This window comes from Schistocerca americana, chromosome 1 (assembly GCF_021461395.2).
Source record: "Schistocerca americana isolate TAMUIC-IGC-003095 chromosome 1, iqSchAmer2.1, whole genome shotgun sequence".
Classification (NCBI taxonomy): Eukaryota; Metazoa; Arthropoda; class Insecta; order Orthoptera; family Acrididae; genus Schistocerca; species Schistocerca americana.
In genome coordinates, this window is record NC_060119.1 from 299115516 (window position 1) to 299136169 (window position 20654).

Consider the following 20654-nt stretch of genomic DNA (forward strand, 5'->3'; position numbering starts at 1 on the left):
TATATCCGTCATTATCACAAGAGCATGTTAGTGGGATAGTGTATGGTTACAAACGTTTTTCTTATTGAAGTGTGGCGTAATGTAGCAGCTGTTTTACACCAGGAAAAGGTTACTATACCTCACAATTACTTTAGATCATCCTGTGATGGCGTCTTAGCTTTCATAACCATGTGAAACATCTAAAAAGAAGAAGGGCTCAGCTAATAGGCCATATGCTCCTTCATGGTGATCTATTGAAAAGAATAATTGAGGGAGCAGTAGAAGGTTGAAATTACACATGGAGATCCAGACTGGAATAAATTAAACAAATAATGGAGGATATAAACGGTTTTTCACACTAAGAGCTGAAATGGAAGGTGGACAAGCAAGAAGAACGAGGAGCTGCTGCCAACCAGCCTCACTAAGTTTAGCCCGTTTGACCTCCCATTAACAACACAATATGCTGTCATATAAAATCCTATTGAAGGAGTATTATTTTTGCATGAAATATATTCACAGTTGCGAATACAGGCAACCATCAGCTGTATAATGGAATGATGACAGTGAAAATTTGGGCTGGCCCAGGACTCGAGCCCGGATATCCCGCTTTATGCGGGTGGTTGCCTTAACTGCTATGGCTATCCGCGCATGACTCACAGCCCACCCAAGTTTCCATATGTAGTTGTTCATATGCCACAACGTGCACACATTATGTAATTCCTGTACGGGGGGCGGGGGAGATTTTACTGATAATCGCTGCTGATATTGGTGAATAAATACAATATTGCAGTGTTTCTGTTGTTAAGAAGTATGATGCAATGTACCTTTAGACATGGCTGCATGTCTGAATAAACTTAACATCGTACTTCTTAACAACACAAGCACTGCGATATCGTATAATTTTTGGCTGGACTTGTTTATATAGTATTCTTCGTATGGTGTTATACTGTGTTGAAGTGGAAATTGTTGTAGTAGTGTAGAACTAGATGATTTAGTGTCTGGCAAACATGAGAGCAGCGATGAAACAGATATCCAAGGCAATAGGAAGGAATCTCTCGCCAGAGGAAAGCACAGCGTGTTTGTTGTCACACCACAGCTCACTACTGTGTACCTTGTATATGATACCTACTCAACTTATGCGTTACGCAGATTTTGGTTGGCACTGTGTACTATGTGATGGAATATCTTGACAGTCCTCCTTATGCAGGACTTGTGGCTTGCTGCTTATGAAAGGACTGCCTCTACTGCTGTTTGTACTTCGTTATTGTAATACTTTGACTTTAAGTTCAATAATACTTGGTTTTGTACTGTTCCCTGATACCGGAATTCTAAGATCTGTTAGTGTCTTTGCAGCAGCTCCGCTGCAGTGACTTGCAGCACTTGGGTCATGAACAACGGGATTCATTAAGTGAACACTGTTGTGAAGCGAAAACTGTTTGAATTGCAAAAGTCATCAAGGGTTGCAAAAACACACCAGTCCAAATCACTGTTCCAGAAAAGCCTGTATAAATTGTCACATCCGCATCACTTGCTTGAGGCACTATTTCCATGCCTGTCTGAGTATTAAGCAGCGTTTCCATATGTGGTGAAAACTTGCACATGCATCCTGTCCTGAGCGTCGGGGTTCTGTCCTCAATTGCAGACGTGTCAAGAGAAGGTATGATGACTTCCCATCGTGTGACTCGTCCACGATGGCATTGGGCAGAACTGTGGTAAAATTTTGTGCAATGTGACACCATTAATCCACTTTACACCTAACATGAATTTATGAGCTCGGGCCTTTTTCTCGCATCTTCGACACCTAGCTGTTTGGAACATCACCAAGCCCAAAGGTGACACCGCAACACCAATACAGAGGAAGTCTGTAGGCACTTTTGAGCCAAATTTCAAGCCACTGGGCCAAAATGCCCGACAGTTATGGGGTTGCGAAAAAATAACCCTTCAATTGTGTTGCGCAGTATAGTTGTGCAGATTTTAGCCCAAGAGCTCATATAAACTGTCTGTTTGCTGCTTGATGCAGTACACAATAATATGCACAGGGATGCCATACGCCTGGCAGTCTCCAGTGTGGCGCTACTGTTGTGATCGCCACGTTCATGATGCACATAACAGGAACCACGTTATGCTTCTGGCACACGACTTACAAATAGTTCGGTCCTTCAGCTGATAGTTAGGTCTGACTCCGCAGATGGTGATGATGCCAAAGGCTGATTCCTGCATCCACCAAATGGTTCGCAAATCAATAGTCTTATGTGGCCATGTACCCCTGCTCCACCAGTTATTACAACAATTGCAGAGTTATCCAGCAGTTTCCGTAGTTGTTGCAGTTATCCCCAGCTGCTATCTTCAAGCCATCAGACAGTCAGTGTCAAGTGTTGCAGTTTTCATCTTTTTTGCCAAGTCCTAACTTACAAGGGGTGTTTGAAAACTCCATGCAAAAATAAAAACTACTTACATGTTTGGGATAAACATTTTTTATTTTTCGGCATAGTCTCCTTTTAGACTTATACACTTCATCCAATGCTGTTCTAATTTGTTGATCCCTTCTGAATAATAGGAATTGTCCAAGTCTGCAAAATATCTATTAATTGCTGCAATCATCTCCTAGTTTGAATAAAATCTTTGTCTCGCCAGCCATTTCTTCAAATTGTGGAACAAATAGCAGTCCGAGGGAGCCAAGTATGGAGAATAGGGGGGATATGTAATGAGTTGGAATCCTTTTTCCATTAACTTCGCGACCACAGCTGCTGAGGTGTGCGCTGCTGCGTTGTCGTGATGGAAAAGGACTTTTTTGCGGTCCAATCGCCGGCGTTTTTCTTGCAGCTCGTTTTTAAAACCGTCCAATAACGATGAATAATATGCACCTGTAATAGTTTTACCCTCTTCCAGATAGTCGATGAGGATTACCCCTTGCGAATCGTAAAAGACAGTCGTCTTAACCTTTCCAGACGAAGGAATACTCTTCGCCTTTTTGGTGCAGATTCTCCCTTGGTAACCAATTGTTTAGATTGTTGTTTGGTCTCAGGAGTATAGTTATGTATCCATGTTTCATCTACAGTGATGAAACGATCTTGAAAGTCCTGTGGATTCTTCCTGAACAGCTGCAAACCATCCTTGCAACACTTCACACGACTCCGTTCTTGGTCGCGGAACCCATCTTGTGGATAGCTTTCTCATGTCCAAATCTTTATGCAAAATATTATGTACTCACTCACTCGAGATGCCCATAGCTCTAGCAATCTCACGTCCCTTAACTCTTCTGTCATCCATCACCATATCACGGATTTTAACCTCCACAGGGCGTCCACAACGTTCAGCATCACTTGTGCCCATATGGCCACTCCGAAAAATTTGAAAGCACTTATAAACTGTTCTAATCGAAGGTGCAGAGTCACTGTAATGTTTGTCAGTCTTCTCTTTAGTCTCCTGAGGCGTTTTGCCTTTCATAAAGTAATGTTTAGTCACCACACAAAAGTCTTTTTCGTCCATTTTTTGACAATCACTCGACTTCCTTGATTCACACGAATGCCAAACACAAAGAAATAGACCAATGTGTCTGAAACTTGGTGTGCGTTCTTTCAAAAGATGCTACTAACTGATCATGACCTCGGTACACGCTGGTGGTGCCATCTCTCGGACCTTGCACGGACTTTTCAAACTCCCACGTCCAAACTGACACCAACAATAGTCCTGACTGGACTTCTGTTGGATTAGGTAGTCGTCATTCACTGAGTTATGTTAGACTAGTGTTCAAAACTCTTACTTCAATGCAGTGGCGGATACAGGAAAACCTCAAGGAGGGGAGCGGGAAAGATACCTTGAGCTACCTTTACTTTTACCGTAATAAAAAATGATTAACTCACATGCAAAGTTTAAGAAAGTTTTATTTAAACTGATTATACACATATACAAGACAATGCCATCTTATGATACAAAAAAGTTACAATTGTGGTTCTCTTCCTTAAATGATGAATTCTATGCGCCTATTCTTCCTGGAAAGTTGGTTACTTACATCGTCAATAGGACAATCAATGTCAGGGTGAGTGTTCAACAGATCTAAGCGCCATTAACTCGATCAGTATGTGACAGACAGAAACGTATAAAATACGATGACGCGGACGCGCATACTACATAGCGAAGTACAACTACTCGATTCAGTCGAGTCAACTGACGAAAGAAACGAACGAATTGCGTGCGCGCTGACTGGCGGAGATGACGCTGGTGGCAACGCGGGCGGCCCCGTAATTGGGGGGATCCGCCACTGCTTCAATGCCAAGTCTTTTCGTCACATTACAGTTGAATATCAACTGTGTACATTCTTTAATAAATGACTGTTAACTGTTGCTCATGATGCAGCCAATATTATTTGTGTTTCAGTCTCAACTGCCCTGCAACTAGACAATTACAGCACGCAAACACACCACCTAAATACGGCAACTACATTCTGTGGAAGGGGGTATCCATTCTGCTACCTTTATGATGAGCGCCAAATTTATTTGGTGAATACGACATAAAAGAAACGTTAACGAATGGAACATGGTCCCACAAGTCTTGAGTATAAAATGGATTTCTGGTAGAAATCATTTGAGGGCGTCAAACACGCTAATAAAAATGTGTAGAAGGTAAACGAATAAGAGAAACTACTATTGAATTGCTATTGAGCTATATTTTTTTTTTTTTTTTTTTTTTTTTTGTACGTAGAAATCAGATGTGAGCTGACATTGCAGCTCATCTTGGCAACCGTTGATCGTTTTATTACCACTGTAGTGTGCTAAGTGCATTCCTAAAAGCACATCTAGTGTGAGTGTGTGTGTTTTACTACTTACAACACCCAGAAAATGCATTGGAAAGTAAGGCATATGCACCAACAATTCTGCTTTGTTTTTATTTTTGGTGTTAATCAAAGTTTTGAGAGGTCACTGGTGCCGTAAATATAACGCTTCTTTGCTTAACTTTGTAAACAAACTTTGTACTACTGTACATAACAGCCACAATTCATTAACTGCGCAAAAATAGGTACTGTACTTACGTGGTATTTCAGTTAAGTCAAGAGTAGCTTTCAAACTTTGAAGGCGCTTATAAATTTTCTATTTCCACTTCATCATGATATTTATACTGAATGACTGAAGTAAAAATTGCTATCATTCTCCCGAAAGTTAAATATCTGTACAATATTGACTATTCTGCAATTATTGAACTTCAGTAAGTCCATACTCTGTTACAATACTTTCGGTGTACATTGAATCACCTCAATGATGCTGTGTTACTGTATTACAGACAAGTGATTATAAGAAATTGCAGTTTAAAAATATTTTGCCTCTTTACAAAGTTTTTATTAACTTAGTTAAAAACAAAATATATTTTTTGGCCAAGGCACAAACTGTTCGTACACACAAACGAATGATTGAAGATGTGTGCTTTTGAATGTACAAAAGCATAATGAGAGCAAATCCACCCATGACAGCAGTTGGTCAACAACTTAAAAGACCAGCTACAGCAACAGTGAGCCAGCAAGGGGTGTCCACGGTCCAGTTGACTGGCCAGTGCTGGGACGACGTGATGCATGTGTAAGTTTTCGTTATCTTAGGGAAGGAGCTTTACGCATAGGCTTTGGACACAAATATGGAAACACCAAAAACACCATACATTACTATGCCAAATACAGTTTAGGATAATTGTTGGCATACAAAACGGCTTCCAGTCATTTCGGAATGAATAAATGAAGATCCTGTATGGTTTTCAGGGGAAACTTATACCATTCTTCCTGAAAAAAATGACAAGTTAAAGTAAAAATGTTGGAAGTGTACAGTGATCACGCAACCTTTCCTCCAAAGTGCACCACAAAGGCTCAATATTATTGAGATCTGATGACTGTGATGGTTGGGGGAGATCACCATTGGTGAACACATATCATACTTTGGGACGGACCTGATCAGCGAAATTGGCCACATAATCCTTGACAGTAATGCAACCTTCCAGTGTAGTCGAACAGCCCATGGAATACGACAATATGGCTGCCTGAATCATCACTGAACCCACACCATATTTCACCCTTAGGATGTAAATTCGACTAGAAGTTGGAACAGTGTGAAACAAGACTTGTCTGACCAAATGACATCCTTCCATTGCTCCATAGATCAGGTTTTATAGCTTTGGTACCACGATCCCATGTTATGAGCATTTGCATCACTGATGAGTGGTTTTGGAATTCCTGCTTGCCCTGCAGTTCTGATGTTACAGAGCTTCCATAGTGTTGTTTTGGGGCTGACAGGGTTCGCGAGTGCGTTGTACAGTTCTGTAGTGACATTCATTGCTATTTGATGTCTTACTTTTTTGTCACAATCCTCTTCAGTGCCCGTCCTTCATGGTGGCATATACTGAGGCAACAAAAGTCATGGGATACCTCATAGTATAGTAGGTATGTAACAAAAGTCATGGGATACGCCCTAGTATAGTAGGTATAGGATTTCCTTTTGCCTGGTGTAATGCAGCAACTCAACATGCCACATACTCAACAAATCGCTGGAAATCCTCTGCAGAAATATTGAGTGATGCTCTCTCTGTAGCCTTCCATAATTTCGAAGGTGTTGCTGGTGCATCATTTTGTGTGCAACTCAACTGTCGATTAACTCCTGTAAATACGCAATTGGATTTATGTTGGGCTCTCTGGGTGACTAAATCATTTGGTCGAAAACCCCAGAATGTTCTTCCAACCAATCGCGAACGATTGTGGCCTGTGACATGGTGCATTGTCATCATTTTGAGTGCAACTCAACTGTCGATTAACTCCTGTAAATACGCAATTGGATTTATGTTGGGCTCTCTGGGTGACCAAATCATTTGGTCGAAAACCCCAGAATGTTCTTCCAACCAATCGCGAACGATTGTGGCCTGTGACATGGTGCATTGTCATCCATAAAAATTCCATCGTTTTTTCGGGAACATGAAGTATATGAATCACTGCAAATGGTCTCCAAGGAGCTAAACATAACTAGGATCCAGCTTATTTCCATGTGAACACAGCCCAAACCACTGTAGAGTTACCACCAACTTGCACAATGCCTTGTTGCCAACTTGGGTCCATAGCTTTGCAGGGTCTGCGCCACACTCAAATCCTACCATCAGCTTTTACCAACTGGAATCTGGACTCATCTGACCAAGCCCCAGTTTTCCAGTTGTCTAGGGTCCAACCCACATGGTCATGAGCCCAGGAGAAGCACTGCAGACAATGTTGTGCTGTCAGCAAAAGTCTGTCGTTTACTGCCATAGCCCATTAACGCCAAATTTCGCCGCACTGTTCTCATAGATACGTTCGTCATACATCCCACATTAATTTCTGCGGTTATTTTTCGCAATGTTACTTGTCTGTTAGTACTGACAACTCACTGTCGGTAAGTGAAGGCTGTCGGCCACTGCGTAGTCCATGGTGAGTGGTAATGCCTGAAATTTGGTATTCTCGGCACACTCTTGACGCTGTGGATCACAGACTATTGAATTCCCTAATGATTTCTGAAATTAAATATCCCATGCATCTAGCTCCTACTACCATTCCATGTTCAAAGTCTGTTAATTCCCGTCGTGCGGACATAGTGACGTCAGAAATCTTTTTACATGAATCACATGAGTACAAATGACAGCACTGGCAAAGCACTGCCCTTTTATTTCTTCTGTACACAATGCTGTCACCATCTGTGCATTTCTATCCCATTATTTTTGTCACCTCAGTGTAAATCTTCGATACTGTACCCCTTTAAACACCAAACACCCACCAACAATTTGCACACATTCGGATTAACTTAGCTCCAAAATAATGCACTCACAACTACAGGGTGTGGTCCATGATAAGTCACGTGGTTTGTTTCATGAATAACACATTTGTTGTTGACAAGATTTGTAATTTATTGATGTAGAAGTAAAGAATAAAACCTAATGAATCACATGTTCAATATGACTGCCATTTTGGTTTACAACTTCCTCAAGTCGCACACGTGCATTTGTGACGACTCTCCGACACAAATCTTCTGGAATGCCGCGGCATAATTCCACAATGATGGCCATAACTGCACTGCACTTTCGGGTTTCCTGTGGTACACCTTCTCTTTAAGGAACCCCCAAAGGAAGGAGTCACATGGGTTAATGTCCAGGCTGTGGGGCAGCCACATTCCTCCTCCTGCATAACGTTCAGGACATCTGTTTGACAATACCCTAAGGCCAATTCTTTCGTGTAGGAAATGAAGCACAACGTTGGCAGGATGGGGGCTTGCTTTATTCTGCATGAATCATTGTGTCTCCAACGGAAGACATGAGGCCATGAGTTGAGGAAAGAACTGGTTTCGCAGCATGTGTAAATAGCGTTCACAGGTTACTGTAGCGTCAAAGAAGAATGGACCGATGATTCCGTGGCTTGACATTGCAACCCATACACACATTCTCCTCATAGGTGTCTTTCATGTGGATTATTCACGGAGGTTCACGTGCCCAGAATCAAACGTTCTGTATGTTCACAATACCATTCACGTAAAAACAAGCTTCGTCAGAAAACCATGTGTTGTGTAGCACTGCCTCTTGGTCTTGCTCGATTACCCACCTTGTAAACCGCAGTCTCCACTCCTTATCTCTCATAGTAAACTTATTCACCACAGTCATCTTGTATGGATACAAGTGAAGGTCGGAATGAATAATTCTTTGTACAGATCGCCGTGAAATTCTCAACTCGACACTGGCTTTTCTTGTTGATTTACTCAGACTACAAGTCAAAGCCACTCGAACTGCTTCAATGTTTTGTGGCGAACATACGTTATGTGCATGTGGCTGCTGACACTCCAAAACAGATGCAGTACCATCAAATTTTTGATGTAATCTGCATATCATCTCTGGGCTGGGAGCCCACCGTGTGCCGAAATGATCATGAAACCTTCTTTGTGTCAATGTAATGCTGTTTTTTGCCTTGAACAGTAACACAATCTTCATCTTTTGCACAACGGTCAACTGTCGTTTGTCCGCCATCGCGGCAAACTGAAATGGCGGACTCATGACGGAAGTGATGAACTCGTAACAACATCTGGCGTAATTTCCATGAACTGCACGAAGTTCAGCGCACAATTTGAAAGCTATTGCCCCACTAGTATAATTGTAAGATCAAAATTCAATCGGGTGACTTATTGCGCACCACCCTATACATAGAACACTCTTCTGACCACAGCTGACACTTGCAACACACTGACGACATTGCACAGGTGCCGTTCGTGGTCAAATACAAGTGTAACGTGCAGCTGTGGCCAGCATCTGGATTTATATTCAAGCATATATTTCTCATGGTGTTTCCATATTGTTGTCAAATTACTGAACATTCAGCAGTAGGTTTGTCTCTGACCTGTTGACGATGTCAATATGCTGTGATGCTGAACATGACATAGGATGAACACAACAGATGAATTAGCCTTTTATTAATTTAGAATGGTGCTTACGAGTGTTGTTCATTATTTTCAGGTGTGAAATGGCAGTAGATCCGCGGTGGCTGGCGTGTCTGTGGGTGTGGATATTAATGGGCACCTGGAGCAATGTCGAAGGAGCGCGTGTGCTTGCTGTTATGCCCACACCATCCATCAGCCACCAGACACCAATCCAAGCCATTGCAATGGCACTTGTCGCTCGGGGTCATCATGTCACCCTCCTCACAACAGACCCCATGCAGGTCAGTTTGCTGCATAACACATCGTTATGCCTTCAGTCATTTAGCATCAGATCAAACCACTTTAGTTGTCATGGCTGCTTATTTCTTTGCACATCTCATGAACCATAGCTGCTATCTCTCAATCTGGTTGGCAATATGTCAGTTATCAATTTTAATACACTTTCTCACTGGGAAATATTGCAACATACTGACTATCTGCACATTTGACTTTTACACTGATGGTCACTAAAAATGCAACACCTTGGAGGTAGCATGCAACAAACATCAGAATGCCACATAGTGTACTACATACGTGGATATGTAAATGATTAGCATTTCAGCACAATCACACAATTTAGGTAAATTTAACGCCATTTACATTCAGTACATAAGGAAAGATTCCACAGTGAGTTACTCAGAAATAAATTTAGAATCTAGTGGTGAAAGGATCATGTTGTGCTTCATGCAAGAAGGAGAAACGCCTAACCTGATCATTGGAAGTAGGCTGCATCAGGAGTGTGACCTATCAACACTGCTGTTTATCATTCTGTGATATTGCTGGTTGCATTGATCGGGATCCGACAATTGTCATGTAAATATCAGTGGCTTCAGGAGGCCCATACTTAATGTCATGTTAGAACTCAATGGCCTTACACAAGCAGCACAAGCAGCACTGAAGAGGACAGACAGATTGTTCGCTGCACTGTGCAGGGTCATGCAGCCTTACCTTGAACCAGGCCATGGTCTTGTTTACAGAAAGACACTTGAAAGTGCAAGCATGTTTGGAGCACTATGGACTCTCATTACAGCGACTATTGTTGTAGCTTCATAGGTGCAGCAGTAGAGAGAGTCGCAAATCACTGGTGCATCCAACAGCAACACTGGACACAAGAGTGACACGATGTTGTGCTTTCAGGCGATTTCCAGAACTGCACACAATATCACAATGGATATAACTGTGTGTGGAGACTCTTAGAAGAAATGTTGCCACACCACACTCATCATCATCACAGTGGCCCAGCACCTGGCTTAATGTTATCGGGTGGCATTGACTATACAAAGTAATCAAATCTGGTTGGCATAATCAGATGGCAGCTTTTACATTTATCAGGTGTTAAGGCCTGAAAATAACGAATGGAAAGCAAATGGAGCATGGAATGTCAGAAGTTTGGACCTGTCAGGGAAGCCAAAAAATCTCAAAAGGGAAATGGAAACTCACAATCTAGATCTAGTGGCAGTCAGTGAAGTGAAATGGAAAGAAGATAAGAAATTTTGGTCAGATGAATATCGTGTAATTTCAACAGCACCAGAAAATGGTTTAATGGGAGTAGAATTGCTTGTGAATAGGAAAGTAGAGCAGAGAGTGAATTACTGTGAACTGTTCAGTAATATGGTTGTTCCTATCAGAATAGACAGCAAATTGATGCCAACAACAATAGATCAAGAATACATGCTGATGTCACTAACAGAAGATGAAGAGTTAGGGAAAGTATATGATGGTATTGAATGGGAAATTCAGTATATAAAAGGAGATGGTAATCTAATGTCATGGGGGATTGAAATGCAGTAGTAGGGAAAGGTGTTGTGTGATAATGTGAGAGAAGAAAGACTACATGAGTTCTGCAATAAATTTCAGCTTGTAATAGCGAATACAGTGTTAAAAAATCAGAAGAACAGGAGTACATTTGGAAATAGCCTGAAGACAGGGGAAGATGCCAGATGGATTACATCATGGTCAGACAGAGAGATACCAGGATCAGATAATGAACTGTAAAGCATATCCAGGAGCAGGTATAGACTTGGGTTACAATTTCATAACGATGAAGACTAGGTTGCAGTTTATCAGTTTCACATGGAAGAATCAGGATGCAAAGAAGTGGGATACTGAAGTATGAGGAATGATGAGGTGCGTTTGAAGCTCATTGAGACTATACATACCCCAGTAATGAGTACTACAGTAAACAGTTCAGTTGAATAGGAATGAAAATCTCTAAAACCGGCAATTATAGAAGTGGGACAGACAAATATGAGTTTAAGGCTGGGAACTGTGAAGAAACCTTGGATAACATAAGAAACACGCCAACTGATCGACAATAGATGGAAGCATAAAAATGTTCATGGAAATTCAGAAATACAAACATATTAGTCACTAAGGAATGAAATAAACAGAAAATGCAGGAAGGCCAAGGCAAATTGCTGAAGAAACATGTGAAGGACTCGAAAAAGTAATGATCATCAAAAGTATTGATTCAGTGTACAGAAAAGGTCAAAATAACCTCTGCTAAAATCAGAAGCAAGAGTGTCAGTATTAAGAATGTAATGGGAATTCCATTGTTAAGGATGGAGGAAAGAGCGGATAGGTGGAAAGAGTACATTGAAGGTCTCTACAAGAGGGAGGACTAGCCTGATGATGTGATTGAGGTAGAAATGGGAGCTGATATGATAGACTTGGGAATCCGGTAGTAGAGTACAAGTTTAATAGAGCTTTGAAAGACTTGCGATCAAAAAGGCAGAACGGATAGACAACATTTCTTTGGAATTTCTGAAATGATTGAGGGGAAAAGGTAACCAAATGACTGTTGCGGATGGTGTGTGAGTCTGGAGACATACTGACAGATTTTTGGAAAAAAATATCATCCACACAAACCCAAAAAGAGACAGGGCAGATAAGTGTGAGAACTATCACACCATCAACTCGTTCATAAAAATTGCTATAAATACATGTTCCAGTCACTTTAATGTGACCACTGGCCTTCGTTGCCTTTTGGGCCAAGGGCGAAAACATTTCCGAAATGGTTAAGTTTGTAAACTGTTCGCATACTGCCATGGTTAAGGTATACCTTGCATGACAAAATGGCGCTACCACTGACACTGAGGCAACTACGGTGCACCACAGGCTATAGATGATAGGGTTGTATGATGGCTGTGGAGATACTTGCACGCAAATAGACCTGCAACTGTTGAACAACTGACTGCCCTGCAATAATCATCAAAAGAGTCTGGGCCAGAGAGCATTCCATGGATGATCTCATAATCCTGGAAGGCATAATGGATTGACACAAGTGTGCATCCAGCCTTGGGGACCATGTCCACCCCTACAAGAGTCTTTTTTTTTTTTTTTTTCCTCAGCATGATGTCTATCATCAGGACATAGCAAAGTTTCACTCAGCTTGCAGTGTACATGCATAGCTCAAAGAGCACCAGGATGAATTTACTGTACACCCCTAGCCTTCAAACTCCCTGGATTTAATCCAGTCAAGAAACTGTGGGATCACGCTGGCAGTTCGAGCCATTGATCCACAAACAAGAAATTTAGCACAGCTATCTAAGGCAGTGGAGACAGTATGGCTCCACATCCACGTCAGTACATTCCAGTACTTTATTGACTCTCTTCCTGCACATCTTAGAGTGGTCCTTGCTGCAAAAGGTAGTTATTCAGGCTTTCGCCAGATGGTCACATTAATATGACTGGACAGTGGAATGATATAGAGAAGAAAGGAAAAGAAAATTGAGGATCTGTTTAATGACGATAAGTTTGGCATTCAGAAAGGTAAGGGCACCAGAGAGACAGTCCTGATGTGTATGTTATGTTTAAGACAATTTTTGATTTATTCCTTGGTATTGATTGGAGTTAATGTTACTGGTGATTGTAACATTTTCTCTTTACTCAATTTTCGGCCATCGATTTACTGTCAATATTGGTTTCCATAAGCTACATGGTTCATGGCAGTGGTATTCCATGCATGGCAAAATTACACCATCCAAAACTGCCACCAAGGGAACAGTGGTGCACCATGGTTCATTGATGACAGAGATAAACAATTGCTGCCAAGACATTTACAGGCAAATAGACATGCAACTGTTGAGTAACTGACTACCCATATGAAACAAGGGTCTATCAACAGTGTCTCCTCAATGACTATTCAGCAAACATTGCTGTGTTTGGGTCTCCACAACAGATGCCTGGTTCATGCACCCATGCAGACTGCTGTTCATCAGTGATGAAGGCTGGAATTTGCACGCTGATACCACAACTGGATGTCCACTGAGTGGCAGCAGGTTGCCTTTTCAGATTAATCACATTTTATGCATCATAAGACAGATGGCCATTCGTTTCTATGGTGTGAAATGCCTGAAAGCAAAAACCCTGCAACAGCTATGATCTGAGGAATGTTTTTGTGGCATTCCCTGAGTAATCTCGTCATTCTGGAAGGTGCACTGGATCAACACAAGTATAGCATCTATCCTGGGGGACAATGTCCATCCCAACATGCAATTTGTTTTTCCCCAGCGTGATGGCATCTACCAGCAGGGCATTGCAACATGTTACACAGCTTGCAGTGTACGTGTTTGGTTTGAAGATTACCAGGATGAGTTTACCATACTCCCCTGGCCACCAAACTCCCTGAATTTAAACTCAGTCAAGTACCTGTGGGATCACCTTTGTCAGGCTGTATGCACCACTGCTCCTCAACCAAGAAACCTGGACCAGTGTTCACAGCACTGGAGTCATCATGACTCCACATACCAGTCAGTACCTTCCAGTACCATATTGAATGTCATCCTGCATGTCTTGCAGCTGTCTATGCTGCAAAAGGTGGTTTATTCAGCCTTTTGACAGGTTGTAACTGGATAGTGTGTGTCAGTATGTGAGAAGCAGTGTGCTTTAATTGAGTTTCAGCTTCAAAGAGTTCATCCACACATGGAGCAGCCTCTCCTTTGGCATGATAATGCAAGATGACACACAAGCATAGCAGCATATGCAACAATCCAACACCTGGGGGTTCACTGTCATTAATGATCCTCCGTATGGTCCTGATTTGGCCCTGTCCAATTTTCACCTATTTCCAAAACATGAAGAACATCTTTGAGTACTTAATGTTGATAGTGGTGCAAGCAGGGTTGAGATTGTGGCTTCATCAGGAAAGTCAGATATTCTACAGTAAAAGTAGTAACAATGTAGTCTCTCCAGAATGAGATTTTTACTCTAAAGTTCTTGACCGATTTACCTCAAATCTCTACACAGTGGTCTAATGAACAATTGGGCGGATATATTTTTTAAAAGACAACTATGCTGTTTGAGAATTTCCCTACATACTAACTACTTCGTTGATTCACGGGTGTCTTGAGTACTTAATGTTGATAGTGGTGCAAGCAGGGTTGAGATTGTGGCTTCATCAGGAAAGTCAGATATTCTACAGTAAAAGTAGTAACAATGTAGTCTCTCCAGAATGAGATTTTTACTCTGCAGTGGAGTGTGCGCTGATATGAAACTTCCTGGCAGATTAAAACTGTGTGCCTGACCGAGACTCGAACTCGGGACCTTTGCCTTTCGCAGGCAAGTGCCCTACCATCTGAACTACCATAGCACGACTCACGCCCGGACCTCACAGCTTTACTTCTGCCAGTATCTCGTCTCCTACCTTCCAAACTTTACAGAAGCTCTCCTGCAAACCTTGCAGAACTAGCACTCCTGAAAGAAAGGATACTGCAGAGACATGGCTTAGCCACAGGAGTGCTAGTTCTGCAAGGTTTGCAGGAGAGATTCTGTAAAGCTTCGAAGTTGGAGACGAGATACTGGCAGAAGTAAAGTTGTGAGGACTGGGCGTGAGTCATGCTTCGGTAGCTCAGATGGCAGAGCACTTGCCCGCGAAAGGCAAAGGTCCCGAGTTCGAGTCTCGGTCGGGCACACAGTTTTAATCTGCCAGGGAGTTTCATATCAGCACACACCCCACTGCAGAGTGAAAATCTCATTCTGGAAACATCCCCCAGGCTGTGGCTGAGCCATGTCTCTGCAGTATCCTTTCTTTCAGGAGTGCTAGTTCTGCAAGGTTCGCATTACAGCTTCTGTAAAGTTTGAAAGGTAGGAGACGAGATACTGGCAGAAGTAAAGCTGTGAGGACCAGGCGTGAGTCGTGCTTCGGTAGCTCAGATGGTAGAGCACTTGCCCGCGAAAGGCAAAGGTCCCGAGTTTGAGTCTCGGTCAGGCACACAGTTTTAATCTGCCAGGAAGTTTCATATCAGCGCACACTTCACTGCAGAGTGAAAATCTCATTCTGGAAACATCCCCCAGGCTGTGGCTAAGCCATGTCTCCGCAGTATCCTTTCTTCCAGGAGCGCTAGTTCTGCAAGGTTTGCAGGAGAGCTTCTGTAAAGTTTGTAAGGTAGGAGATGAGATACTGGCAGAAGTAAAGCTGTGAGGACCGGGCATGAGTCATGCTTCAGTAGCTCAGATGGTAGAGCACTTGCCCGCGAAAGGCAAAGGTCCCGAGTTCGAGTCTCGGTCGGGCACACAGTTTTAATCTGCCAGGGAGTTTCATATCAGCACACACCCCACTGCAGAGTGAAAACCTCATTCTGGAAACATCCCCCAGGCTGTGGCTGAGCCATGTCTCTGCAGTATCCTTTCTTTCAGGAGTGCTAGTTCTGCAAGGTTCGCATTAGAGCTTCTGTAAAGTTTGAAAGGTAGGAGACGAGATACTGGCAGAAGTAAAGTTGTGAGGATCAGGCGTGAGTCGTGCTTCGGTAGCTCAGATGGTAGAGCACTTGCCCGCGAAAGGCAAAGGTCCCGAGTTTGAGTCTCGGTCAGGCACACAGTTTTAATCTGCCAGGAAGTTTCATATCAGTGCACACTTCACTGCAGAGTGAAAATCTCATTCTGGAAACATCCCCCAGGCTGTGGCTAAGCCATGTCTCCGCAGTATCCTTTCTTTCAGGAGCGCTAGTTCTGCAAGGTTTGCAGGAGAGCTTCTGTAAAGTTTGAAAGGTAGGAGATGAGATACTGGCAGAAGTAAAGCTGTGAGGACCGGGCATGAGTCATGCTTCGGTAGCTCAGATGGTAGAGCACTTGCCCGCGAAAGGCAAAGGTCCCGAGTTCGAGTCTCGGTCGGGCACACACTTTTAATCTGCCAGGGAGTTTCATATCAGCACACACTCCACTGCAGAGTGAAAACCTCATTCTGGAAACATCCCCCAGGCTGTGGCTAAGCCATGTCTCCGCAGTATCCTTTCTTTCAGGAGTGCTAGTTCTGCAAGGTTCGCATTAGAGCTTCTGTAAAGTTTGAAAGGTAGGAGACGAGATACTGGCAGAAGTAAAGCTGGTCCTTAACACTCCTTTCGGCCTCTATCAATACCAATGATTGCCATTCGGGGTTGACTCCTGATCCGTTGTGGAACTACTATGCTTTGCATTACCACCTCATGGTTAGGGATGGTGTTATCCTCCTTTCCGCTGAAAATGCTTCACCGCGTGTTGTGATACCTGCGTCTTTGCATGCTTCGGTCTTGCGCCTCCTGCACCAAGGGCACTGGGGTGTCTCTCGCACAAAATCTCTGGCGCGCCGTCATGTGTACTGGCCCGGCATCGACTCTGAAATCGCACACATGGTTACTGCCTGCAGCCCTTGTGCATCACAGGCCGCCACCCCGAAGTTATCTTTGTCACCGTGGCCTTCGCCTGAGAAGCCCTGGGAGCATATTCATGCTGACTTCGTGAGACCTTTTTTAGGTACTTATTGGCTTCTCGTTATTGATGCCTACTCTAACTTTCCTTTCATTGTCCGTTGCACGTCGCCTACCACCGTGGCAACCACCAATGCTCTAGCTCGCATTTTCTCTTTGGAAGGCCTTCCCTCTACTCTTGTTACTGATAATGGTCTGCAATTTGCCTCTTCCGATTTTGCAGATTTTTGTGCCCATCACGGCGTCATGCATGTCACGGCCCCTCCATTCCATCCACAGTCAAACGGTGAGGCGGAACGACTGGTCCGCACATTTAAGGCTCAGATGAGGAAACTCCTGACTTCTTCTGCTGCTGATGATGCGCTTCTCCAATTTCTGGCTTCTTACCGTTTCACCCCCATGGGCGACCACAGCTCGGCTGAGCTCTTACATGGCCGACAGCCCCGCACGCTACTTCATCTTCTGCGGCCTTTCACCTCATGGCCTTGGGTGCCTTCGCTTGGCCAGTTCACCGCCGATGACCTTGTATGGGTACGGGGATATGGCAGGCAGCCAAAATGGAGTCCTGACTGCATCTTACGACACCGGGGCCAACGCCTGTATGAAATCCAGATGGACGCGGGTGTTGCAGTCCGTCATTCAGACCAGCTTCGGCCTTGTGTGCTGGCAACGCCTGTTTCGGATGCCGCTACACCACCTTTGGCTCTACCTGATGCTCGGGATACTGGAATCTCTCATTACTCACAACGTAGTCCACCCACCATCATATCAGTGCCAGCACAAGAACTGATGCCACCAGGAGACATGCCCATGCAGGAACCAGATGACCATCATCTGTCAGAGCAACTCTACTCGCCTCCTTCTCCTATGGACATGGAATCATCACCCATGTCTCCTGTTATAACAACCGGACTTGCCACAATGGGCAGATTGGTGCACGGGGCCCCAGCAGATTCGACCCCCATGTCTCCTGTAATCTTGAATCGTTATCATTGGGGACACTACGCGTGTCCTCTACATGCAGCACTGTCTGCTAGCTATGCAGCAGCCGTGCCACCTAAGCGGCCAGCCAGCCAGCGGCCACTAGACTCAGACTCAGTTTTGATTTGACTGTTAAAGTGTACACACGTCTTACTCTGTTTACTTGATCTGTGACTCTCAGGTATTGCGTCTTCCTTGAAATATATTTGTTCAACTTGAAGTTATAACATAAGTCTGATTAAAAAGACCAGTTAAATATTGCAGGGTGATCCATACAAGCTTATGCATTTTCATGTATAGATCACACTCCTTTTTAAAAGCTCCTTTCATAGTTGAGTAGAAAGTTACATCCAGAGGCTGCACCCTATGCAAGCAGTGGGGTGGTATGGAGACCATAGTAACCCCATTACTTTTACATAATTTATAGGACTGTGAAGTTGTTTGGCTGTTGTAAGTGTCCATATCAACAATTCAGGGTTTTTGAGGCCTGCTTTGGAGTGATGGACAAAATGCTTCAACCAAGTAAAGAACAACTCTTTATTAGTGCAACCTGTTGGTGAGCATTTGTAAAGAGCATAAGGTGGGCCATCTTTTTTTAGTAAGAGGCTCATCCTTTTATTGGGATAAATAAAAATTGCAAGAATAAAACTTCCTGCTGCATTCATAGTACATATTACAGTAACTAATTTTCCTGTATTCCAGTTGGTCACTAAGCCTACCCTTTGCTACCTTTAGTGGCAGCTATTGTTCTGAGGTCTTGCACTGTTGTGATATCAGTTTCATCTGTACTGTAGATGTGATCTGGTATGTATTCACTTGCAGAAAAAACTTTTTTGGAGTTTCCAAAATATTTCTTCACAGCATCATACTAGAATTCAGTGATTCTGTTAACAGTAATTTATTGAGGTCTTCTATTGATTATGGTTGGATTTGTTTTTAAAAAGTCATCAAATGAGTTATTTCCTGCCAAGCAATCATTTTGAGAAACCCTGTGTCTATTGATAAGTTGTTCTTCCAGTTCTTGAGTGAAAGTGGCATTAATTTCCTTCCTATGCTCTTGTAGAGTGTTAATGGGATGTTGAACAATCTGCTTGTTGCACTAATGGAATTACCTCTCACAATAAAATTCAACACATTTTTAAGGGCTTCTTTGGACCAACTTCCTCAATTCATGGTCCTATTCCATGTTCTTGGCATCGGTAACAAGGCCAATGTGGATAATTAAAATGAGGCATTCTCTTATTTCTATTGAGAATAAACATTTAATTACATGTTGTGGAATGTCGGTAGCTACTGCCATTACCCTATTGCCACCTACCATGCCTACCCATTTTGCTAAGAAAGAAAACATCGTTTTTAGAGATTATAAATTATTGTCTAAAATATTTGCATAATACAGTAAACTAAACCTTATTAAATACTGGTAGTTATGGAATGTGATGTAGTGAAGAAATGCTGAAACAAGTGGAACTTACAGTTGCTGGAAAACTGACGAAAATTAGAGCAGAAGCACATTAAAACATTTTCCAAGCACAACTGCACAACAGATGATTCAGTAATGGTGTCCCTATAAACATTAATTCACCATACTGCTGTGAAGAGTACAGCACCAACCAGAGCGCTTCCAGATGGAAATAACAGCTGAAAGTCAACCTACCAGGACTACCTCCTTACTGGAAATACCCCATTCTCCCCTACCTCTTATTGATCATTCAAACTTGTGGCAATAACTTATGGTACATTTTGCAACAGTGAACATAGCCTTTACTTTGACCACACTTTTGAGCTTTTTTGCAGTTTAGGGAAATCACAGAAAACCATTTTGTGGCTGGATGGGTGGGAATTTGAACTGTCATCCTTTTGAATGAGAGTCCAGTGTGCTAACTGCAGCACTACCTCCCTCAGTCTTAGTTTCAACATCATACCTGTAAACCCAGGTTTCATCACCTGTTGCGATATGTTTCAAGTAGTTCTGCATTGTTCTTGACTTCACACTTTTGGTGCCCCAAAACACCTGAAAAAATTTCATGCCAACATCTCAGCAACTTCTCTGATTGTGACTCAGTGATCATTGATAAAATGATTCAGCAACCCGAACTGTTTATATGCATCCATACAAAGGTTGGTTCATAACACCAAGTGCTGTCTAAGATTGCAGATTCTCGCTAGAGTGTGTTGTGAAGCTTGTGGTAGGGTGTTTGCTTTATTAACTCATTACCTGCCAAAACTTTATTATTTTATTTTTCAAACTTTTTTTAACAGTAATGTGACACCCTGACAGAGAAATAAAAGAAAAACTGTTCTGAAAAATTTCGCTCTATTAGTACAAAAGCTATAGACTGTTCCATTGTTGGGACATTGGCAAAATTAGCTATTAAAGTGGACAATATTTTTATCGATGCAGAAGACTCTGTGGACAAAATAAAAACACTGTTTTTAATATTATTGAGTGTGTATTCAGTATGAAATGAACCAAAACACTTGTGATGTACACCAAAATTGTAGCTATCATACATTTTTGTTGTTTTTTGTTTCTTTTGTCATGTGGAGACATGGCAAA

The 20654-nt window shown here is 42.6% G+C and overlaps 1 protein-coding gene across 2 annotated transcripts in view; it reads left to right on the forward strand.

Annotated features, from left to right (window-relative positions):
* Positions 1-20654, forward strand: part of LOC124622732 (UDP-glucosyltransferase 2-like) — a 139291-nt gene that overhangs the window by 58420 nt on the left and 60217 nt on the right. The window contains exon 2 of one of the 2 annotated variants that reach the window (XM_047148525.1): positions 9469-9673. In XM_047148525.1, coding sequence (XP_047004481.1) covers positions 9476-9673 — 198 coding nt within the window. In that variant the 5' untranslated portion in view covers positions 9469-9475. Of the gene's footprint in view, positions 1-9468; positions 9674-20654 lie in introns of those variants that run through there. The other variant, XM_047148532.1, reaches the window with a different exon arrangement.